The sequence below is a fragment of the Erythrolamprus reginae genome, chromosome 2 (assembly GCF_031021105.1).
Source record: "Erythrolamprus reginae isolate rEryReg1 chromosome 2, rEryReg1.hap1, whole genome shotgun sequence".
Classification (NCBI taxonomy): domain Eukaryota; kingdom Metazoa; phylum Chordata; class Lepidosauria; order Squamata; family Dipsadidae; genus Erythrolamprus; species Erythrolamprus reginae.
Genome location: NC_091951.1, coordinates 345,550,988 through 345,576,635, shown reverse-complemented (window position 1 = coordinate 345,576,635; position 25,648 = coordinate 345,550,988). Strand labels below are relative to the sequence as shown.

At 42.5% G+C, this 25,648-nt stretch overlaps 1 protein-coding gene across 1 annotated transcript in view; it reads right to left on the bottom strand.

Annotated features, from left to right (window-relative positions):
- The window catches only part of LOC139159060 (lipoxygenase homology domain-containing protein 1-like), a 152,881-nt gene that overhangs the window by 105,874 nt on the left and 21,359 nt on the right, over window positions 1–25,648 (bottom strand). Inside the window, exons 5-14 of the mRNA XM_070736423.1 lie at window positions 25,237–25,313; window positions 21,865–22,061; window positions 19,602–19,794; window positions 15,012–15,172; window positions 13,880–14,183; window positions 10,399–10,550; window positions 5,925–6,058; window positions 3,865–4,010; window positions 2,646–2,750; window positions 2,003–2,131 (exon numbers count right to left, since the gene is read on the bottom strand). Of these exons, the coding sequence (XP_070592524.1) occupies window positions 2,003–2,131; window positions 2,646–2,750; window positions 3,865–4,010; window positions 5,925–6,058; window positions 10,399–10,550; window positions 13,880–14,183; window positions 15,012–15,172; window positions 19,602–19,794; window positions 21,865–22,061; window positions 25,237–25,313 (1,598 nt within the window). The remainder of the gene's footprint in view (window positions 1–2,002; window positions 2,132–2,645; window positions 2,751–3,864; window positions 4,011–5,924; window positions 6,059–10,398; window positions 10,551–13,879; window positions 14,184–15,011; window positions 15,173–19,601; window positions 19,795–21,864; window positions 22,062–25,236; window positions 25,314–25,648) is intronic.

The following is a 25,648-nucleotide window of genomic DNA, read 5'->3' as shown; positions in this document are numbered from 1 at the left end:
TGTATAAATTACCAGTTTGGTTGGAGACGAGTGCTCTTTGCTATACCAAAAGAGGGCTTGGTTTAAGTGACTTTTCATTATAAAGAACATTGTTTTGAATTTTCAAACGTGTGTGTGTGTCTGAAATTTGTACCTGTGAATTTTTGGGAGGATTCTACCAGAGAGCCCGACAAAACAGGGGGGATAATTTTTTATTGTTTTTCACACCTTACAGAGATTCCAATTATTGTTATTATTATTATACTCCGAAGACTCCAATGTACATACCTCAAATCAAAATATAATACAATACAATGTCAAATGCCAAATTCTTAGTCAAATTAATCAAATGTTTCTAATTATTTATCCAATTATTTCTAGTATATATCATTCATCCTGTGCTACCTCCTTTCCAAATGCTATCATCCGGATGTTAGATCATGTTCTTCGCTTTCATTTATATTTAAAGTGCTATAGCTATCTAAATTTCTCTTGGCTATTTGCTATTTTTCCAAACTAAGCCATCGCGTTTCAGTCCCTTTCTAGCGTTCTTAGAAAACACATTCCTACCCTCATTTTATCGTAGCTGCCCTTAACAATAGAAAACATCCAAATTTACGTCTCTTTAAAAGCCCAGGAAGAAAAGAAAAAAGAAAAAAAAGGGAAAAAGGAAAGAAAAAAGAAGAGAGGAAAAGAAAAAAAGAAAAGAACACTATTCATATCGTATCTTAATCTATACCGGTTCCTACCGGTTCTAATAAGTTCTTTAGAGCCTTTAGGACAGTGATGGTGAACCTTTTTTGGTTCGCATGCCAAAAGAGGTGTGTTTGGGTGTGCTAGCATGCATGCACATATCCACACCCCTTCCCTTACCCCCCACGTATGTGCACCCCCCTGCGCATGTACAAAGGTCTTTCTGAAGCCTGGTAGGTGAAAAAAAATTGCCCAAACGGGTGTTCTGCCAGGCTCTCTGCTAGAAGCCTGCCGAAAATTCACGGGTACAAATTTCAGACACACACACGTTTGAAAATTCAAAACAATGTCCTTTATCACAAAATTCAAAAGAAACAAAGCACCCTTTTTGTATTGCAAAGAGCACTCTTCCCCAAAACAACCTTGTAGGCTGTACAATCCCCTTAATCCCCTCCGAGTCTATGGAGAGGAGCGGCATACAAATCCAATAAATAAATAAATAAATAAATGAATGAATGAATGAATAAACGAATAAACGAATAAACGAATAAACGAATAAACGAATAAACGAATAAACGAATAAACGAATAAACGAATAAACGAATAAACGAATAAACGAATAAACGAATAAACGAATAAACGAATAAACGAATAAACAAATAAACAAATAAACAAACAAACAAACAAACAAATAAATAAACAAATAAATAAACAAATAAACAAATAAATAAACAAATAAATAATCAGTCCTTAAGTACTTAGCTTGCAGCTGTGAAGAAACGTCACAGCCCTCCTTCTTCCCACGAAGTGAAACACACACACACTTTGCGTTTGTGTCAAAGGCGTGAAAAATCCCTCGAGTGCCAAAAGCATGTTTGCAGACACTATCGTGCCTGCGTGAGTGCTGATACCCATAATTCAATGCTTCGGGAGGAGTGACGACTTGCCATCCCTTCCTGCTGGAGGCCAGAAACTACCCACTTCCCTACTTCTGGTGGGCCCAGGAGGCTCATTTTTCACCCTCCCCAGGGTCCAGAGGCTCCCCTGGAGCTTGGGAGGGCAAAAACACCCTCTCTATCCCCCGGAGCCCCTCTGGAAGCTGAAAATGCCCTCCCAGAGCCTCCATGCAAGTCACATCTCCGCTGTCCAGTGTGCATATATGTGCTGGAGCTGAGATAGGGCAACGGCTTGCATGCCAGCAGATATGGCTCCACGTGCCACCTGTAGCACCTGTGACATAGGTTCACTATCACTGCCCTAGGGAGTTGGGCTGCATAAAAATCAATCAATCAATCAAACAAACAAATAAATAAATTGCATGCCATCCTACCTGAATTATCATGGCCGATCTTTATCTTCTTCAGATCTCCAAGGTCCACACATTCCACCGTGAAGACATCAATTTTATCTCGCTCAAATTTGTTCCGGTTAGTCTTGGATGCCTTCAAGTAGATTGTCCCTGTTTGGGTTTTAGAATAGAATTTTATTGGCCACGTGTGATTGGACACACAACTAGTGATGGGCGAACCCAATGGTGTTTGGGTTCAGCAAGTTCGGATGAACTTTACGCAAAATTTGGCCGAACCCGAACTGAACCCAAACCCGAACAGGGAATCCCACGAAGAGATTCCAGGGGCGGAGCTTTGACGTCATGTATACTGGCAGGTTGCTAAGGACGCCAAGGTGGCACAGTGGTCAGAGTGCAGTACTACAAGCTACTTTCTGCTGATCACCGGCTGCCAGCAGTTTGGCATATCGAATTGCAGTAGGCTCAAGGTTGACTCAGCCTTCCATCCTTCCAAGGTGGGCAAAATGAGGACCCAGATTGTTGGGGGCAATAATGCTTACTCTGTAAACCGCTTAGAGAGGGCTGTAGAGCACTGTGAAGCGGTATATAAGTCTAAATGCTATTACTATTGCTATTGCTACTGCATCCACCTAAATGATTTGCAAAGTTGAGTTTGGCCCCTTACCTGTGTCATCTTTGGCTCCGTAAAGGATGATGAAGACATTGGAGTCTGTCCCAGCATTCTTCTTGTCTCCTGTTTTCACTCTTACGGTGAACGTAGTTGAATTAGCTGTTAAGAGAAGAATCTCTTGTTTCGGAAGGTCCATTTAGAATAGAATAGAATAGAATAGAGTAGAGTAGAGTAGAGTAGAGTAGAGTAGGGTAGAGTAGAATAGAATAGAATAGAATAGAATTTTTATTGGTCAAGTGTGATTGGACACACAAGGAATTTGTCTTGGTGCAGATGCTCTCAGCGTACATAAAAGAAAAAGAGACATTTGTCAAGAATCATGTGGTACAACACTTAATGATTGTCATAGGGGTCAAATAGGCAATGAATAGTGATGGGCGAACCGAACCTGCACAATTCGGGTCGGTACCGAATTTTGCGGTGTTCAGTATGCCGAACATGAACCCAAAATTTTTTGAAACTTCGGGCAAAGTTCGGAGTCGCGTTCAGTGTTTGGAGCTTTGATGTCACCGGCAGGTTGCTAAGGACGCCAAGGTGATCACTTCCTGGATTCCATGGATTCCAGGAAGTGACCACCTTGGCGTCCTTAGCAACCTGCCGGTGACGTCAAGGCTCCACCCCGAAATCTCTTCGTGGGAGGGATTCCCAAGTTCCTTAAAAGGGAGGTCTTCACGTAAAAGTAAGCATTGTTATTTTTATGAAAAAGGACACTGCAGGGGCGCTGCAAGCAAAGGGCGGTCCTTTCACGTAAAAATAAACATGGCTGAAACGGGGACTCCAGGAAGGACGTCTCAGTGACATCAAAGCTCCGCCCCTGGAATCCCCTCGTGGGATTCCCCACCTCCTTTTACGCCTTCCGACCGGCCGACAGCTCCCCGGCTGTTCTGGAAAGCGCCGCCACCCAGCTGTCACCTTCAGAAACAGCCAGGGTGCTTCTTGGCGGTCTCCCGAATGCCGAACCTGGAAGTTCGGCAAAAGTTCAGGTTCGGGTTTGGGAGAGTGCCGGGAAGCACCTCGGCTGTTCCGGAAGGTGACAGCTGAGTGGTGGTGCTTCCTGGCGCTTTCCCGAGCCCTGAACTCAAAAGTTCGGCAAAAGTTCCGAACTTTTTTTAAAAATTTGGGTGCCGAACCCGAACCCGAACTTTGTTGGGTTCGCCCAACACTATTCATAGGCTCAGTTTCTTCTACACCATACCGATGGACAGTAGCAAACCTTTCTGTTCCAGGCCGAGGGTTGCAACAGAGCCTGCGTTCTCCGAATCCTTCATCACGAATGCTTCGGCCACTGGAACCAGCTCCCTGGCAATCTGACCGTCATCTTCTTCCACTGCCAGCCATCTCTGGCAGGGGAAATAATATCTGCAAGGATAAATATGGCTTAGCATCTGCACATTGTGCCGGCTCCCAATTGTTGACTCTGGAAAAACCTTTCGTAGAGGAAAAGCAGGCCTGTTTCAGAACGAGCATAACCTTTGAGCGGAACAAGTCTGCCTTCCATAGAAGACCTGCAGATTGCAGGAGCCAGGAAGGCGGGCTGAGAAGGTATCTGCAGACCCTTCGCATTCTGGATACAAACTCCTTTCCTCAGAACACCGCTGTGGCCATTCCATTCCATGCCATTCCATTCCATTCCACGTTTTCTATTTCTATTCCATTCCCATCCCAATCAATCCAAACATCCATTCATCATTCGGTTCTGTTCTGTTCGGTAGATGTGCGGTGCTGTTCTGTGCTACACTATGCTACACTATGCTATTCCATGCTATTCCATTCCATATTTTCTCTTCCATCCCATCCCCTTCCCATCCATCCATCCATCCATCCATTCATCCATTATTCTATTGTATTCTATTCTATTCCAGTCATTCCATGTAATTCTTCATTCCAATATTCTGTTCTATTCTATTCCTTGTGATTCTTCATTCCAATATTCTATTCTATTCTATTCCTTGTGATTCTTCATTCCAATATTCTATTCTATTCTATTCCTTGTGATTCTTCATTCCAATATTCTATTATTCTATTCTATTCTATTCCATTCCATTCCATGTGATTCTTCATTCCAATATTCTATTCTATTCTATTCCTTGTGATTCTTCATTCTATTCTATTCTTCTATTCTATTCTATTCCATTCCATGTGATTCTTCATTCCAATATTCTATTCTATTCTATTCCTTGTGATTCTTCATTCTATTCTATTCTTCTATTCTATTCTATTCCATTCCATGTGATTCTTCATTCCAATATTCTATTCTATTCTATTCCTTGTGATTCTTCATTCTATTCTATTCTTCTATTCTATTCTATTCCATTCCATGTAATTCTTCATTCCAATATTCTATTTTATTCTATTCCATTCCATGTGATTCTTCATTCCAATATTCTATTCTATTCTATTCTATTCCTTGTGATTCTTCATTCTATTCTATTCTATTCTTCTATTCTATTCTATTCCATTCCATGTAATTCTTCATTCCAATATTCTATTCTATTCTATTCCATTCCATGTGATTCTTCATTCCAATATTCTATTCTATTCTATTCTATTCCTTGTGATTCTTCATTCTATTCTATTCTTCTATTCTATTCCATTCCATTCCATGTAATTCTTCATTCCAATATTCTATTCTATTCCATTCCATGTGATTCTTCATTCCAATATTCTATTCTATTCTATTCCTTTATGATTCATTCCAATAGTCTATTCTATTCTTCTATTCTATTCCATTCCATTCCGTTCTGTTCCATTCCATTCCATGTGATTCTTCATTCCAATATTCTATTCTATTCTATTCCATTCCATTCCATTCCATATGATTCTTCGTTCCAATATTCTGTTCTGTTCTATTTCATTCCATTCCTTGTGATTTTTCATTCCAATATCCTATCCTATCCTGCCCCATCTCATCCCGCTCTGCTCTGCTCTTCTCCACTCCACTCCATGTTTCATTCCATTCCATTCACTGGTGGAATCTTCAGGGTAGAATGTACTTAGCAGAATACCAACATAGAGAAAAATGCATAATTTCTAAAAAGCAAAAGCATCTAAAAAGGTCACAGGGTTTTTAAAAAGTGATGATTCGTTTTACATTTGGTTCTCATCCTTTCCTGAACAAATGTCAGCTATTTTGAGTTGTGGAACCATTGCAGGGGGGGGGGCACACACCAATAAATGGTATACTGAAATTCCATTGGAAACACAGACAAGGAGACAAGTAGGGAAAAAAGCCTAATTTTGGAGTCGCTGCATGGCTAATTGGTCTTAACTCACATGGTATCCACTTTGGTATCAATGATGTCAATTCTTTCCAGGAACCAGGCTGAATTGCTTCCAGAGTCATCATGGCGAATTCTCAGTTTCTTCAGTTCTCCCAAGTCAATGGCTTTGACAGTGAATACATCCACCTGCAACAGCACAAGGCAGGGAGGACTCGCAACCTTGTAATTTGTGTTCTAAAACTAAAATTGAGGGAGATGGGTTTAGAAATAGAAGAGAGAAAGAGAGACGCACAGAGAGAGAGAGATGGTGAGACAGGGAAAGAGAGAGAGAGAGAGAGAGAGGAGAGAGAGAGAGAGAGAGAGAAAGAGAGAAGTTAAATACAGTAATGGAGAATAGAGAGAATAGATAGAGAAGGTTAGTTAGAAGATAGAGACAGACAGATGACAGATGATATACAGATAGATGAGAGAGAGAGAGAGACAGAGAGAGACAGAGAGAGACAGAGAGAGACAGAGAGAGACAGAGAGAGACAGAGAGAGACAGACATACAATCTGAGTATTGTATTGGCAGTTCTGTATTAGCAAAAACTTCAGAAGAAAGATGGATGGATGGATGGATTTAGGGGTAGTGATTTCTGACAGTCTCAAAATGGGTGAACAGTGCAGTCAGGCGGTAGGGAAAGCAAGTAGGATGCTTGGCTGCATAGCTAGAGGTATAAAAAGCAGGAAGAGGGAGATTGTGATCCCCTTATATAGAGCGCTGGTGAGACCACATTTGGAATACTGTGTTCAGTTCTGGAGACCTCACCTACAAAAAGATATTGACAAAATTGAACGGGTCCAAAGACGGGCTACAAGAATGGTGGAAGGTCTTAAGCATAAAACGTATCAGGAAAGACTTCATGAACTCAATCTGTATAGTCCGGAGGACAGAAGGAAAAGGGGGGACATGATCGAAACATTTAAATATGTTAAAGGGTTAAATAAGGTTCAGGAGGGAAATGTTTTTAATAGGAAAGTGAACACAAGAACAAGGGGACACAATCTGAAGTTAGTTGGGGGAAAGATCAAAAGCAACATGAGAAAATATTATTTTACTGAAAGAGTAGTAGATGCTTGGAACAAACTTCCAGCAGACGTGGTTGGTAAATACACAGTAACTGAATTTAAACATGCCTGGGATAAACATATATCCATCCTAAGATAAAATACAAAAAATAGTATAAGGGCAGTCTAGATGGATCATGAGGTCTTTTTCTGCGGTCAGTCTTCTATGTTTCTATGTGTGGCTTGTTGATTATTTCTGCTTTGTGCTTGTAAATATGTATATATGTAAATAATACTTGTTCAGTATACTAAGCCTGTGTCATTACTGGCTGTATCACACATCCTCACTCTTCCTTAATCTCTGCTCAGCGTATGTCGAAGGTCCCACAACCTAGCTGCACCGAGACATACCAACAGGTAGCAAGGCACTATTGCTTATAACGCCAAGACACTGAGCTCTTCAATCAGAAAGGTCAGCAGTTCGGCGGTTCGAATCCCTAACACCGCGTAATGGAGTGAGCTCCCATTACTTGCCCCAGCTTCTGCCAACCTAGCAGTTTGAAAGCATGTAAAAAAAATAGGGACCACTTTGGTGGGAAGGTAACAGCACTCCATGCGCCTTCGGCGATTATTCATGCTGGCCACATGACCACAGAGACATCTAAGGACAGCGCTGGCTCTTTGGCTTAGAAATGGAGATGAGCATCACCCCCTAGAACAGACCTGGGCAAGGGGCGGCCCGCGGGCCGCATCCGGCCTGCCCACTGTCTGTGACCAGCTCTCTTGCTATCTCTGACCGGTCCGTGGAAGTCGGGGTCAGCTCCAGTGCGAGGATGAAAGAGCTCACCACATCTGCCGGGACTCCTCTGGTTCCTGCTTTCCTGATGAATCATGAGGAAAGCAGGAAACGGAGGAGTCCCGGCAGACGATTTAAAACTCTTCAACACCACTGATAACACAACTACCCTACAAAAAGAACTAGACTGAGTTTCTGACTGGTCCAACACATGGCAACTCCAAATCTCAACCAGCCAATGCTCTGTCCTACACACATCAGCAAAAAGAATCAGAACTTCAAATACAAACTTAATAAACAAATTATTACAGATAATCTCCACTCGGTCAAGGACCTCGGAATACTAATAACTAAAGATCTAAGTGCCAAAGCCCACTGCAACAACATTGCTAAGAAGGCTTCAAGAGTTGTAAACCTAATCCTATGTAGCTTCTGCTCTGGAAATCTCACACTACTTACCAGAGCTTACAAAACTTTCGCCAGACTCATCCTCGAATACAGCTCATCTGTCTGGAACCCATATCGCATCTCAGACATTAACACCCTTGAAAATGTTCAAAGATATTTCACCAGAAGAGCCCTTCACTCCTCCACTCGAAACAGAATACCCTATGAAACTAGACTTACAATCCTGGGTCTTGAAAGCTTAGGACTACGACGACTTAAACATGATCTAAGTTGCAATGTCCTGCCTGTCAAAGACTACTTCAGCTTCAACCACAACAACACAAGAGCACACAACAGATTCAAGTTTAACATTAACCGCTCCAAACTAGACTGTAAAAAATATGAGTTTAGTAATCGGGTTGTCGAAGCGTGGAACTCATTACTGGACTCCATAGTATCATCCCCTAACCCCTAACATTTTACCCTTAGACTATCTACGGTTGACCTCTCCAGATTCCTAAGAGGTCAGTAAGGGGTGTGCATAAGTGCACTAGAGTGCCTTCCATCCCCTGTCCTATAGTCTCTCCTATATCTTGTATGTCTTCTCTGCTATATCCTCCATAACCTTCATTGTGTATTATTGTGTATTGGACAAAATAAATAAAATAAATAAATAAATAAAATAAAATAAACACAGTGAGCTCTTTCATCCTTGCACTGGAGCGGACCCCGACCTCCTACCAAGAGCGGCCGAGCACAGAAACCACGCAAATACTCCAGCGCAGTGACTGTGGTGCAACCTGTTGCCGTAAAGCAAACAATTAGGGGTCTGTAGAGAGGGTCTGAGTGTTTAGGTCAGGCCAGGGTCTGGTTCTTTACAGTATTGGGTAGAGCTGAGTAAATTATATTAGTCAGGCCCTCTAAAACCATCCCAATTTCTTATGCGGCCCTATTGCAAAATTAATTGCCCACCCCTGCCCTAGAACGACTAGCATATAATGTGTGAAGGGAACCTTTACCTTCAATTACTTCGGAATGTCAGCACACCTTTCAATAGGTGCTTCTCTCCAGCCTCTTGCCAATGTTGCCTCTGTGTTAGATTTATCCTTTCCATTTTCAAGTTATATTCCATGATAATTAGAGTCCAGGGTCTCCTTCCTATAGGAATTCATGTTCCATCTTTAGTTAGTGTTGTGGTTAGCTCTGCCCTTGCTCCTGCCCCAAGGACTGTGGATGTGGGGGAGACATCCACATGCTGCAGGCCTGTTTTGCCCCTGGTGGAATCTGATGATGAAGGCTCCTCTGACCAAGAAGACATGAGTGACAGGGAGGAGGGGAGTGTGGCAGACAGCTCAGAAGGAGATCAAATATCTAGCTCCTCCTTGGATTCAGAACAAGAGTTAACGATACAGCCACGCATGAGGAGAGCGATGCATAGGCAGCAACAACTGAGAGATTATTATCAAAGAAAATGAGGCCACCTGTGGTTGGGTGGGGCTGTGGTCATTAGTGAGGCTGCTATAAATAGCAGCCTGTGGGTTTGGCCATTGTGGAGGATTATCTGATCGTTGTGTTTCGTGACTGCTTTACTGACTTTGACTTTTTGTGTGCTGATTTTTCCCCGCTTTGAAACTAAATCAGAGCAAAGTGTGTGTCACTTTGTGAAAGAAGAAGGACTGTGAATTGCCTCACAGCTGCAACCTAAGTATCACAGAACTGATAAGGGACTTGTACAAATTACCAGTTTGTTTGGAGACGAGTGCTCTTTGCTATACCAAAAGAGGGCTTGGTTTAAATGAATTTTCATTATAAAGAACATTGTTTTGAATTTTCAAACGTGTATGTGTCTGAAATTTGTACCTGTGAATTTTTGGGAGGATTTTACCAGAGAGCCCGACAGAACAGTTAGCGCCTGTCTTTTCCCCACTTGTTGGCACTTGTGCACAGGGCAAAGTCCCATTGGTTTTGTAGTATGCTTTCATAAGTTGCCATTGGTTGTACTCTAAATTAAAAGGCTGCTGAAATTTACTTGGCAACATAGGTTGTCCTCGACTTACCACTATTTTTTTTAATAACCCTTCACTGTCACAAGAGCATTTTAAAAGGGGGACTTATAACAGAATTGGAAGGCACCTTGGAGGTCTTCTAGTCCAACCCCCTTGTTCAGGCAGGAAACCCTGTACCATTTCAGACAATATATTGGTAACTCAACAGTTATGGACAGAGTCTGAACAGTTTTAAGGCAGCTTTTTATGTGGAGCAAATCCTTTGAAGTTCTGTTATTTGGCTACTTACCTGTTCCTTTTCAAACTTGTTCAGATGATCCGAGTACTTTAGATGACGTTCCCCGGAGTCTCCCCTTTCACCATAGATGCTCAAGTAAACATTGGCATCGGTACCAGCTCCCCATATTATCCCAGTTATAACATGGACATCGTAGGTGTTTGCTAGAGAAAAAGTAAATTATTAATATGTCAATCAAATCCCGGTGACCGATGAGGTCTCAAAGAGTTGGCCTTCTCTGGGTCCTGTCGACTAAACAATGCCATCTGGCGGGACCCAGGGGAAGAGCCTTCTCTGTGGCGGCCCCTGGCCCTCTGGAACCAACTCCCCCTGGAAATTAGGACTGCCCCCACCCTCTTTGCCTTATATAATTAATGTATGGTTTGTTTTATTATAATTTATGTATGGTTTGTTTGAGTTGCATGACTATTTTTATAGGGGGGCGGGGTTTAATTGTTTTTTAACTATTGGATTTGTATATTGTGTATTGTCCTGTTGTGAACCGCTCCGAGTCCTCGTTAGTCCCCACATGAGATTTTGCTTCTATGCATGCGCATGAAGCAAAAATATGGAAAAAGGTGGAGGCACTCATAGAACTGTCGGCATCAGACCAGAATATCTCCGGGACCGCCTTCTGCCGCACGAATCCCAGTGACCAGTTAGGTCCCACAGAGTTGGCCTTCTCCGGGTCCCATCGACTAAACAATGTCGTCTGTCGGGACTCAGGGGAAGAGCCTTCTCTGTGGCGGCTCCAACCCTCTGGAATCAGCTCCCACCAGAGATCAGAGTTGCCCCCATCCTCCTTGCCTTTCGCAAAGTCCTTAAAACCCACCTCTGTCATCAGGCATGGGGGAATTGAGATATTCCTTCCCCCCAGGGCTATACAATTTATGCATGGTATATTTGTGTGTATGTTTGGTTTTTAATAAGGGTTTTTAGTTATTTTAAATATTAGATTTGTTATATGTTGTTTTATTATTGTTGTTAGCTGCCCCGAGTCTACGGAGAGGAACGGCATACAAATCAAATCAAATCAAATCAAATCAAATCAAATCAAATCAAATCAAATCAAATCAAATGAATGAACAAACAAACAAACAAACTATTACCGTAGCCACACGCACACCGTAGCCGTACAGTGGTACCTCATGATACAAACCCCTCGTCATACGAACTTTTCAAGATACGAACCCAGGGTTCGGAATTTTTTGCCTCTTCTTACGAACTTTTTTTACCTTACGAACCTGCTGCCGGCCGCTGGGATGCCCCACCTCCAGACTTGAGTTCCTCCCGTTTGTCCCACCCTGTCCTGCCCCATTCTCCCCTCTGGATCTCCATGGGTTTCCTCCATTTTTCTCCACCCTGTCCTGCCCCATTCTCCCCTCTGGATCTCCATGGGTTTCCTCCGTTTTTCTCCACCCTGTCCTGCCCCATTCTCCCCTCTGGATCTCCATGGGTTTCCTCCATTTTTCTCCACCCTGTCCTGCCCCATTCTCCCCTCTGGATCTCCATGGGTTTCTTCTGTTTTTCTCCACCCTGTCCTGCCCCATTCTCCCCTCTGGATCTCCATGGGTTTCCTCTGTTTTTCTCCACTCTGTCCTGCCCCATTCTCCCCTCTGGATCTCTATGGGTTTCCTCCGTTTTTCTCCACTCTGTCCTGCCCCATTCTCCCCTCTGGATCTCCATGGGTTTCCTCCGTTTTTCTCCACCCTGTCCTGCCCCATTCTCCCCTCTGGATCTCCATGGGTTTCCTCCGTTTTTCTCCACCCTGTCCTGCCCCATTCTCCCCTCTGGATCTCCATGGGTTTCCTCCGTTTTTCTCCACCGTGTCCTGCCCCATTCTCCCCTCTGGATCTCCATGGGTTTCCTCCGTTTTTCTCCACCCTGTCCTGCCCCATTCTCCCCTCTGGATCTCCATGGGTTTCCTCCGTTTTTCTCCACCCTGTCCTGCCCCATTCTCCCCTCTGGATCTCCATGGGTTTCCTCCGTTTTTCTCCACCCTGTCCTGCCCCATTCTCCCCTCTGGATCTCCATGGGTTTCTTCTGTTTTTCTCCACTCTGTCCTGCCCCATTCTCCCCTCTGGATCTCCATGGGTTTCCTCTGTTTTTCTCCACTCTGTCCTGCCCCATTCTCCCCTCTGGATCTCCATGGGTTTCCTCTGTTTTTCTCCACCCTGTCCTGCCCCATTCTCCCCTCTGGGTCTCCATGGGTTTCCTCCGTTTTTCTCCACCCTGTCCTGCCCCATTCTCCCCTCTGGATAGCTATGGGTTTCCTCCGTTTTTCTCCACCCTGTCCTGCCCCATTCTCCCCTCTGGATCTCTATGGGTTTCCTCCGTTTTTCTCCACTCTGTCCTGCCCCATTCTCCCCTCTGGATCTCCATGGGTTTCCTCCGTTTTTCTCCACCCTGTCCTGCCCCATTCTCCCCTTTGGATCTCCATGGGTTTCCTCCATTTTTCTCCACCCTGTCCTGCCCCATTCTCCCCTCTGGATCTCCATGGGTTTCCTCCGTTTTTCTCCACCCTGTCCTGCACCATTCTCCCCTCTGGATCTCCATGGGTTTCCTCCATTTTTATCCATCCTGTCCTGCCCCATTCTCCCCTCTGGATCTCCATGGGTTTCCTCCGTTTTTCTCCACCCTGTCCTGCCCCATTCTCCCCTCTGGATCTCCATGGGTTCCTCCCGTTTTTCCCCACCCTGTCCTGCCCCATTCTCCCCTCTGGATCTCCATGGGTTTCCTCCATTTTTCTCCACCCTGTCCTGCCCCATTCTCCCCTCTGGATCTCCATGGGTTTCCTCCGTTTTTCTCCACCCTGTCCTGCCCCATTCTCCCCTCTGGATCTCCATGGGTTTCCTCCGTTTTTCTCCACTCTTTCCTGCCCCATTCTCCCCTTTGGATCTCCATGGGTTTCCTCCGTTTTTCTCCACCCTGTCCTGCCCCATTCTCCCCTCTGGATCTCCATGGGTTTCTTCTGTTTTTCTCCACTCTGTCCTGCCCCATTCTCCCCTCTGGATCTCCATGGGTTTCCTCCGTTTTTCTCCAGTCTTTCCTGCCCCATTCTCCCCTCTGGATCTCCATGGGTTTCTTCTGTTTTTCTCCACCCTGTCCTGCCCCATTCTCCCCTCTGGATCTCCATGGGTTTCCTCCGTTTTTCTCCACTCTTTCCTGCCCCATTCTCCCCTCTGGATCTCCATGGGTTTCCCTCCCCCCACTCCGTTCGCCTCACCTTCGTCTGCCGGCAGCTTTTTTTTTTTAAGCCTTAATGTTTTGGATTTTCCTAATCGGCTTGCACGCATTATTGGCTTTTCCATTGATTCCTATGGGAAACATTGTTTCATCTTACGAACTTTTCACCTTACGAACCTCGTCCTGGAACCAATTAAGTTCGTAAGATGAGGTATTACTGTACCAGTAGCAACCCTCTACTGATTTCGGTTCTGTAAACTGAACAGTATCGGGTGAAAAAAAGAAATGATAATAATTCCCCACTCACCTTCGAGCTCAGATCCCTCTTCTGGTGTCAACTCCACGACCAGTTCCTTGTCCTCTTCATCCCTCGCCAGCCAACGATGGGCTACAAAATTATAAACCTCCAGAGGGTCTGGCTGGTTGCTCTCCTCTTCCTCTTTTTCCTCTATTGGTTTCTTTTTCTTCCTTTTCTTCTTTTTGTCTTGCTGGCCGATCTTTGTCGCCATTTTTTTGATGACAACATTTTCCAGGAACCAACCGTCTGCAAAGCCTTTCCCATCGTGGCCAATTCGGATCTTATATATTCTGCCAACATCAACAGCTTCTATCTTTAATAGGAATAATAAATGGGAGCAGTAAAATAGCATTTCAGTGGTGTGGTTTTTTTGGTGTATTTTTTTTTTTTTACAGAGCGTTGCACACCACTTTATCCTGATAATAATACAGTGGTACCTCTATCTAACAACGCCTCTACTTGCAAACTTTTCTAGATAAGAACCTGGTTTTCAAGATTTGTTTGCCTCTTCTCAAGAACCATTTTCCACTTACAAACCCAAGCCTCTGAAACTGTAACTGGAAAAAGTGAGGAGAATCCTCCGTGGAGCCTAGGAATCTCCTAGGAGGAAACAGGGCCAGAAAAGGCGAGGAGAAGCCTCCGTGGAGCCTCTCTCGGAATCTCCTGGGACAAAACAGTGCCAGAAAAGGCGGGAAGAAGCCTCCGTGGAGCCTCTCTCGGAATCTCCTAGGAGTAAACAGGGCCAGAAAAGGCGGGGAGAAGCCTTTGTGGAGCCTCTGTAGGAATCTCCTAGGAGGAAACAGGGCCAGAAAAGGCAGGAAGAAGCCTCCGTGGAGCCTCTCTAGGAATCTCCTAGGAGGAAACAGGGCCAGAAAAGGAGGGGAGAAGCCTCTGTGGAGCCTCTCTCGGAATCTCCTAGGAGTAAACAGGGCCAGAAAAGGCGGGGAGAAGCCTTTGTGGAGCCTCTCTAGGAATCTCCTAGGAGGAAACAGGGCCGGAAAAGGCAGGGAGAAACCTACATGGGGCCTCTCTAGGAATCCCCTAATCTCCGAGCTTTGTAGCAATTCCAATGTTTTGTTTCTTAGGATCTTATTGTGAATGCGTATTAGAATTCCCTCGCGATCCTAATAAGAGCATGTACCTTGAATTTTTCCAAGGCTCCTCGTTCATGGTTGTTGGACCTGTTCTTTAAAATCAGTACTTCCGTTTTACCCAGCTCGCCGTAAATCTGCAGAAAGACTTTTGCATTGGTGCCTGAATTCCGCACATCTCCGGTAACCGTGCATACCTCATAGTTGATCACTTGTTTAGAGCAGAAGAGAGAGAAATGAAGCCGAGAATAATTAAAATCCAGAACTTGCAATAAGCTTAAACTTTGAAGTCTTGCTCCAAACTTGACTGTAAAAAATATGACTTCAGCAACCGAGTTGTCGAAGCGTGGAACTCATTACCTGACTCAGTAGTAACAACCCATAACCCCCAACATTTTTCCCTTAGACTATCCACGATTGACCTCTCCAGGTTCCTAAGAGGTCAGTAAGAGGCGAGCATAAGTGCACTAGTGTGCCTTCCGTCCCCTGTTCAATTGTCTCTCCTTATCTCATATATCATATATCCTTTCTTCCTTTCATATATCTTCTCCTCTATTTTTATATCTTTTCTTCTATCCTTTTCTTTATATATATTACTACATGTCTATTCTCTTCAATGTGTATTGTGTATTGGACAAAATAATTAAATAAAAATTAATAAATAAAATCTTTTCACAATTTTAAGGGTTTCTATCTCCCCTTTCCCTTCTCCCCTTGTTTTATGCACCCCTTAATTCTTCTAGTTCAGTAATGGTGAACCTATGGCACGGGTCCCACAGGTGACAAGTGGAGCCATATCTGCTGGCACCCGAGTCGTTGCCCTAGCTCAACTCCAACCTGCATGTGTGCCAACCAGCTGATTTTTGGTTCCCACAGAGGCTCTGGGAGAGCATTATTGGCTTCCAGAGAGCCTCCGGGGAGATGTGGGAGGTCATTTTTACCCTCTCCCAGCCCCAGGAAAGCCTTTGAAGTGTGGGGAGGGTGAAATATGAGCCTATTGGACCCACCAGAAGTTGGGAAACAGCCATTTCCGACCTCCAGAGGGCCTCCGGGAGGCAGGGGAAGCTGTTTTCACCCTCCCCAGGCATTAAATTATGGGTGTGGGCACTGGTGCATGCGCAATAGTGCGCATGCACACTCTTTCAGCACTCAAGGAAAAACAAGGTTCACCATCATTGTTCTAGTTTATTCAGAGAGAAGAACAAACATCAAACAGAAGGAAAATTAACATTCAAAGGCAAAAAGTACAATCTGAAGTTAGTTGAGGGAAAGATTAGAAGTAACATGAGAAAATAATAGTTTACTGAAAGAGTAGTAGATCCTTGGAACAAACCTCCAGCAGACGTGGTTGGTAAATCCACAGTAACTGAATTTAAACATGCCTGGGATAAACATATATCCATCCTAAGATAAAATACAGGAAATAGTATAAGGGCAGACTAGATGGACCATGAGGTCTTTTTCTGCCATCAGTCTTCTATGTTTCTATGATTCTAAGTTCACAGAACCGGGCCGAACCGGGAGCAATCCACGGCTGAGCATTGCAGACAACTTCTGATGACTGCCGGCTGCTAACAGTTTGATCCTGACTGGGTCAAGGTTAGCTCATTTACCCAACACCATTTATACAACATGGAGAAAGCCCCAGGTCCTATTAACTTCCACAAGGCCATGAAATCCAGGTGTTTCCCCCAAGCACCGGTCCAGATTTCATCTGAGTCTGACCTGAAATGGCTTTGAATAGGATATGTTATTCAGTTATTCTGCCTCACTGTTGTTTTCTGTTTTTCTGTTTTTAAAGATACAGACACACAGCTGGATAGTAAGGGGCGTGCATAAGTGCACCAGTGTGCCTTCCGTCCCCTATCCAATTGTCTCCCCTTACCTCATTTATCTTTTCTTCCTTTCAAATATGTTCACCTATACTTTTATATCTTTTCTTCTATTCTTTTCTTTACTTATATTATTACATATCTTTCTCTTCAATGTGTATTGTGTATTGGACAAAATAAATAAATAAATAAATAAAATAAATAAATAAATATTAGAAACCATCTAAATAAATATAGATGAAATTTATGAAGTCACAGGGAAAAATTATACATTTAGGGCATGTTCCAAGAAAAAGATAATTTAGAACAGTTGTATACACGCATATTAGAAAATGCGAATTTCATGGGAGGAAATCTGTATAACAATTAGAGAATTTTCTTTTGGGAATTTTTTCTTTTTTAAATATACCTGAAACCCAGTGACAGAGAATAATATTTAATTATGTCTCACAACAATTCAGGCATCATTTATCTTTTGGAGGAATGAACACCTAACGCTTTGGTTTTTTTAAACATCCACCTGACAAGGATTAATTCCCTTCCAATTCCTTACAGTCCCTAGGCAGCTACCATCAAATTTATCCTCAGCTTTTCCTTTTGTTCACTTCTTATTTCTTTACTAATTGTTCTAGATGACCTTGAGAAAACTAAGTGGGATTAATATTTGGATAGGACTTTTTTTTCTTTATTCTTATTCAAAACATTAAAATAGAAACTCCAAAGGAGAAAAAAAGGAAATAAAGAAAATAAAAAGCAAAACAAAACCAGACAAGACCACAAAAAGAAAAAAAAAAGATGTGCATAAAAAGAAGAAGAAACTACACAGAGAGGGGGGGAGAGAGAGAGAGAGAGAAAGAAAGAGAGAGGGAGAGAGAGGGGAGAGAGAGAGAGAGTATAATCACCATTATGCAGCTGCGAGAGCAGTCATGGGCCTACCTAGGTATGCCCATGTTTCACCATCACTCCGCAGTCTGCATTGGCTGCCAATCAGTTTCCGGTCACAATTCAAAGTGTTGGTTATGACCTTTAAAGCCCTTCATGGCACTGGACCAGAATATCTCCGAGACTGCCTTCTGCCGCACGAATCCCAGCGACCGATTAGGTCCCACAGAGTGGGCCTTCTCCGGGTCCCGTCAATTAAACAATGTCGGTTGGCGGGCCCCAGGGGAAGAGCCTTCTCTGTGGCAGCCCCGGCCCTCTGGAACCAACTCCCCCCGGAGATTAGAACTGCCCCTACTCTCCTTGCCTTTCGTAAGCTCCTTAAAACCCACCTGTGTCGTCAGGCATGGGGGAACTGAGACATCTCCCCCGGGCATATACAATTTATGAATGGTATGTGTGTATGTATGTGTGTTTAGAAAATGGGGTTTTTAAAATGTTTTTAGTAGAAATTTAGATTTGTTGTAAACTGTTTTTTCACTTTGTTGTGAGCCGCCCCGAGTCTGCGGAGAGGGGCAGCATACAAATCTAAATAAACATAAACATAAACATTAGCTGAATTCTGATAAATATTTTTCAAAAACAATAATACTCCCCATCACCATTCCTTGGTGAAGCAGGCACACACAATTTATCAATAGAACCCTAAGGAAAGGTTTTATTATTAAAAGCAAAGGAGGGTATTTGATCTAGATTGTATCAAAGATAACAATTGCAGTATTTGGGGTAGATAAGAAACCATTGTAGACTTTCTATTAATATTGCTTCTTCATTGCTTATTTGACCCCTATGACAATCATTAAGTGTCATACCACATGATTCTTGACAAATGTATATTTTATTTTATGTACGCTGAGAGCATCTGCACCAAGACAAATTCCTTGTGTGTCCAATCACACTTGGCCAATAAAATTCTATTCTATTCTATTCTATTCTATAAGTAAAATACAATAACAGATTATTGACAAAAGGCTTTGAACTTTACTCTATAACGTGTTAACTGTTTTTTCTTCGTGCATACAATGTATGACAGGTCAAATTTGGTTGCAAATAGATGTAGAAGTTTATGAATTTTAGACCTGTTTTGCAAGATTATTATTATTGCACTACATATGTCAATATTCAACTATAAGGGGTTTTTTCCTTTTCCTTTACACTTCTTTAATGTTCTTGTCTAGTTTTGTATTTTTTAATTTGCATTTTTTAATGTTCTTGTCTGGTTTGGCATATGTTTTAATTGTATTTTTTAAATGTTCTTGTCTGGTTTTGTTATGTTTCTGTTCATTCCCTCCCCTAGTATGTGAATCTTTTGAATAAAATAAAAATTTAAAAAATCTTTTAATCCTAAATTATTCTGATTTTAATGTTTACTTGTATTGATTATATCGTACACCACCCAGTGCCTCCTGCTGAGGAAGATGGGAGGTTAAGAAATACGAAATATAGAATAAATAAAATGGATGATAGATTAAATAAGAGAGAGGGAGAGGGCAGGGGGAATCCAGAAACCCGGAAGAGCATGGATGGATGATGATAAGATAGATCGATAGGTAGATCGATAGGGAGAGAGAGAGAGAGAGAGAGATGATAGATAGATAGATAGATAGATAGATAGATAGATAGATAGATAGATAGATAGATAGATAGATAGATAAAGATGATAGATGGATGGATGGATGGATGGATGGATGGATGGATGGATGGATGGATGGGTGGGTGGGTGGATGGATGGGTGGGTGGGTGGGTGGTTTAGGTAGGCAAGTAGGCAGGCAGGTAGGCAGGTAGGCAGGCAGGAAGGCGAAGGACATAAGAGAAGGAAGGAGGGATGGAGAGGGAGGGGAGAGATTAAACAAACACACCCTTCCTTACATTTCTCAATCCCCACGATTTCGCTGGGGTAGGCCTCAATCTCTACCTTCCCGTCTGCTTCGTTTTTGTCAAGCCATCGGTTGCATGGGAAGTTGTACATCTTGCCATGGACAGGGATGATAATCTGAACGCTGCCAAGGTGCCAGCCTGCTTGGAGTCCCACGTTGTCATGCCCGATTAGAATCCGATGGATCTTAAGCAAAAGAAAGCAGAAGAAAGGAAGGCAAGAAAGAAGAATAGGGTGCCCTTAGCACAAGATGAATGATGTATAACAAAACAAAACAGATAAATAATTAAGAATTTTGATTAAGAATTTGGCAATTGATACTATATTGTATTGTATTCTAATCTGAAGGTATGTGAATTTCTGTTTCTGTAAGGGGCGTGCACTAGAGTGCCTTCCGTCCCCTGTCCTATTGCTCTCCTACATCTCCTATACCTTTCTTCTACTCCTATATCTCTTCTTCTATTCTTTCATTGATATGTTCTATTCCTATATCTTCTATTCTTTCTTAGATATATTTTACTATGAGTATATCCTCTATAACCTTCATTATGTATTTTACTATGTGTATACCAACTAAAACCCTTATTGTGTATTGGACAAAATCAATCAATCAATCAATCAATCAATATAATAAATAAATAACGGTATGGAGGGGGAAAAAATAAAAAATTTATGCCCAGAAAGAATGGTGTGTCCTTCGTGCTCTCTGAGATTGGTTGTTTTCTTACAGGTGATTCATTGCCCAACTAAATTACATTATCAGTGCTAGTAGGTAGAAGCCTACACTGACTATTATTAATTATTATTATTATTATTATTATTATTTATTAGATTTGTATGCCGCTCCTCTCCGAAGACTCACAACAATGATAAAAACAATATTATAATGGTACAAATCTAATATTAAAAGAAATAACTAAAACCCTATCATATTAAAACCAGACAACACATGCATACCAAACATAAATTATAGGGAGCCTGGGGGAAAGGTGTCTCAACTCCCCCATAGTTGGAGTTCTTCAAGTCGAACCCCCTGTTCAAGCAGGAGACCGTATACCCGTGATGGCGAACCTATGGCACACGTGCCACAGGTGGCATGCAGAGCCATATCAGAAAGCACACAAGACTTTGCTATGTTTCGCTTCTAGTGTGCATGCACACATTGACCAGCTGATTTTCAGCCTTATGGGAAAGACTGTTTTGTCCTCTGGACTCTTCAAAGCCCTGGAGGAAAAATAATCCCCTAACGGACAAATTGGAAGTTCAGAAAAACACAATTCCAGTTTGCTTTTGCGCTGGTTTTTGCACACTGGAGGGTTCAGGGATCAAACAAACAAAGAAATAACTTCTGATTTCCAGCACTGCCGTGCACACAAAGCCCAGCTAATCAACGTGTGCGCACCTATGCTAGAAACCCGTAAGAGCAATGGCCAACGGCACGCATGCCAGTGAACATGGCTCTGCATGCCACATCAGGCACGCAAGCCATGGATTCACCATCACGGATATAATAATAATAATAATATTATTATTATTATTATTATTATTATTATTATTTATTAGATTTGTATGCCGTCCCTCTCCGAAGACTCGGGGCGGCTCACAACAATGATAAACAGTGTACAAATCCAATATTTAAAAAACAATTTTAAAAACCCTTGTAATAAAATAATCACACAGCCCAATCAAACCAAGATAGTTAGGGGATATGTCAATTTCCCCATGCCTGGTGAAAAAGCTGAGTTTTCAACAACTTTTGAAAGGTGAGGAGGGTGGGGGCAGTTCTGATCTCCGGGGGGAGCTGGTTCCGGAAGGGCGGGGCCGCCACAGAGAAGGCCCTTCCCCTGAGTCCTGACAGACGACATTGCTTAGTCGACGGGACCTGGAGAAGGCCAACTCTATGGGACTTAATCGGCCACTGGGATTCGTGTGGCAGAAGGCGGTCCCGGAGGTATTCTGTTTCGATGCCATGTAGGGCTTTATAGGTCATAACCAAGACTTTGAATTGTGTGCAGAAACTGATCGGCAGCCAGTGCAGGCCGCAAAGTGTTGACGAGACATGGGCGTATCTAGGAAGGCCCATGGTTGGTCTCGCGGCCGCATTCTGCACGATCTGAAGTTTCCGAAAACTTTACAAAGGTCGCCCCATGTAGAGATCTACTCTATATCTGCAGGGTTTTCTTCCTTTTCAAAAATGGTGACAGTGGAAAAATGCTCTTTAAAAAATCATTAAACAAACCCACAAAGGGTTCTTACCTTCCCAATGTCCATTGTATCCAGAGTAAAGATATCTATCCGGCTACGTTCAAAGTAATTTCCTAAGTCGTTATCAGAAACCAACAGAAATTCCTTTTTGGTGTCTGCTTTCTCACCATACAGCTTGATCAGAACCTTCGAATCCGAGCTGGCTCCTGGGACATCACCTGTCTTAATACTGATGTGATAACTGATATCTGTAAATATATGAACATTTGTACATAAGAGGCACAATCACATCCTGCGAAAGTATGAGCTTTTTTTTCCTTCCAGGGGTGACCAAAGCAGAGGAGGTTGGGGGGAAATGAAATTTGTGGGGAATTTAAGAAATCAACAATGAAATTAAGTCTGAGTTAAAGGATGCCCGAACTGTAACACTCCGGCTCTTTAAGAGAGCAAAGGATGAACTTAATTATGTAATTTTAAAAACTATAAAATTTTCACCATATCTTTGTTATCAGCTGGATCCGCTTCAACTTCAGTTTGACACCAAACTGGCAGGAATAGCCAACACTCCAGAAGATACGGTAGGTACAAAATAAAGAAGGACTTGACAAACATGAACAATGAGCGCTATCTAACAAAATGAAATTCAATATATGTGTATACAATATGTATACAGTATATGTAGTCCATTGCTCAACAGTAGTAACTGTGAGAGGGATCTTGGAGTCCTAGTGGACAACCATTTAAATATGAGCCAGTCGTGTGCAGCAGCTGCCAAAAAACCCAACACAGTTCTAGGCTGCATTCACAAAGGGATAGAATCAAGATCACACAAAGTGTTAATACCACTTTATAAGGCCTTGGTAAGGCCACACTTGGAATACTGCATCCAGTTTTGGTCGCCACGATGCAAAAAGGATGTTGAGACTCTAGAAAAAGTGCAGAGAAGAGCGGCAAAGATGATTACAGGGCTGGAGGCTAAAACATATGAAGAACGGTTGCAGGAACTGGGTATGTCTTGGTTGTTTAATGAAAAGAAGGACCAGGGGAGACATGATAGCAGTGTTCCAGTATCTCAGGGGTTGCCACAAAGAAAAAGGAGTCAAGCTATTCTCCAAATATCTGAGGGTAGAACAAGAAGCAATGGGTGGAAACTAAATAAGGAGAGAAGTAATTTAGAACTAAGGAGAAATTTCCTGACAGTCGGAATGGTTGATCAGTGGAACGGCTTGCCTCCAGAAGTTGTGAATGCCCCAATACTGGAAGTTTTTAAGCAGATGTTGGATAACCATTTGTCTGAAGTAGTGTAGGGTTTCCTGCCTAAGCAGGGGGTTGGACTAGAAGACCTCCAATGTCCCTTCCAATTCTGTTGTTGTTGTTTTTGTTGTTGTTGTTGTTGTTGCTAATATTATTATTATTATGTCAGTATAACACAGCAAACGAGATTACTATGCTGGATTTCGTATTTCATCACCAGTCGGGTGCTTCCCAAGCACCTAGGACTGCGTGATGTAGCAGTGAATTATGTTTGCCGATCCCAGTAAAGCGGCCTTTTGCAATTGACAGATGGAGATTTTGTCAATTCCAATGGTTTTCAAATGTCCGCTGAGATCCTTTGGTACTGCACCCAGCGTGCCAAGTACCACTGGGACCACTTTCACTGGCTTATGCCAGAGTCGTTGCAGCTCGATTTTTAGATCTTCGTATTTCACTAATTTCTCTAGCTGCTTCTCCTCAATTCTGCTGTCCCCTGGGATTGCGATGTCGATGATCCATACTTTCTTTTTCTCCACGATCACAATGTCTAGTGTGTTATGCTTCAGAATTTGGTAAGTCGGAAGTCCCACAGTAGTTTTGCTTGCTCATTTTCGACCACTTTTTCGGGCTTATGATCCCACCAGTTCTTTGCCACTGGCAAATGGTAGTTCCGGCACAAGTTCCAGTGGATCATCTGTGCCACAGCATCATGTCTATGCTTGTAGTCAGTCTGTGCGATCTTTTTGCAGCAGCTGAGTATGTGATCGGTTGTTTCATCTGTTTCTTTACAGAGTCTGCACATCATTATTATTATTATTATTATTATTATTATTATTATTATTATTATTATTATTATTATTAAATATGGCAGATTTAATTTAGTTGGTTTGTTATTCTTTTAAACAGAAAGTTATCTATAACAGCGGTGTCAAACTCAAAGCCTGAAGGCTGGATCGGGCCTGCAGGGTGCTTAGACCTGGCCCACAGGGCGAACTGGAAACAGTAATGCCTCTGCCAGTGAAAATGGAGCTCCATTTTCACTGGTAGATAGTGTTGGGCGAACCGAACTTGCAAAGTTCGGGCTCGTGCCAAACTTTGCAGTGTTTGGCATGCCGAACCCGAACCGGAACTTTTTTAAAGTTAATCTTGGAGTAAAAGGAGTAAACCTTGAAGCAAAACCCAGAGTCCCAGAAGCACAGCGGTCCCCAAACTATGGCCTGCGGGCCGCATGTGGCCCGCCGAGGCCATTTATCCGGCCCGCAGGTGAGTGACAGGAGCACATCTAATTTTCCATGAATAAAATGCGGTATTTTGTTAGTAACTAATATCAATCATCAAAAAAGATGCAAAAAAATTTTTCCTAATTTTATCATCCAGTTACATTCATTTTCTTTTAATTAAATTCCCTCCTCAAAAAACTACAACACCAATTATATTTCTAACTTATTAACCATTGTGCCAAAGTGCTTCCTTCTTTCTTTATACATTTTTCTATAAGCCAAGAAAACCTTGTATAGCCAATCAGATGTTAACAAAAGAAAATTAAAAACAAAACATAAACATATATGAATTTCAGACTTCTTCCCCCCCCCCCCAAATAGTACGTTCCCATTTTGTTTTTTTACTTTATGCAGTGTGCATAGGGATTTGTTCATAGGTTTTTTTATAGTCCGGCCCTCCAACAGTCTGAGGGACAGTGAACTGGCCCTCTGTGTAAAAAGTTTGGGGACCCCTGTGGAAGCAGTTCGTGACTGTGTACAGTCACATTCTGATAACTCCCGCAACGTAGCTGGAACCAATCATATTGGCCTTTGCCATTCTATTGGATTATTTCAGAGACATGGAGAGGAGGGATCTGCTGCTTGGGTAGCTGTCTATCCACCATACTAACCTACCTAGGCTTCATGCTCATGGTCTGTTGAGACTGAAGGATGCTGATGTATGTACAGTATAATAGTAACTATGTGAATTCTACACATACATAAGAAATGAAATAAACCTCTGAAAGAATTTTATCACAAATTAAAAAAAACTGAGCAGTAGTGAACTGAACAGGAGAGAGCTATTAGGGGAAGTAGAAATGATTTTTAAAAAAATATGTTTATCGTGAACTAAAACAGAAATGACAGGCTTAGTCCAAAGAGTCACGTGATAACAAAGCAAACTCACTTTCCAGCATAGATGATCTCCCATCTGGAACCAACTCTCGAACAATCTGGCCGTCGTCCTCATTTTTGTCAAGCCATCTGGTTAGCAAATAAAATGTAAGTTATCTGCTATTACAGATCAAATATCAGGAGGCTTATTATAATTCTGGGAGGAATAGTGTGTAGCGAAGGAAAAGCAGTGTGTTTGGAGTGAGTTGTTTTTTAAAAAAAACAAACCAGAATCTAGAAAAAAGAAAGTTATTGGCACACTTGTAAAGGATGTATCACATGTTAGAAAATTCAGACATACTGCCTTTGAATTCCACTTTCTAATCAGCATTCTCTAATCCTGCTTGATGATGTACTAAAAACAAGACAGAGGGAAAAATTGATTTGTAGCCATAATGATTTCAACTCATTAAAAATATATATAT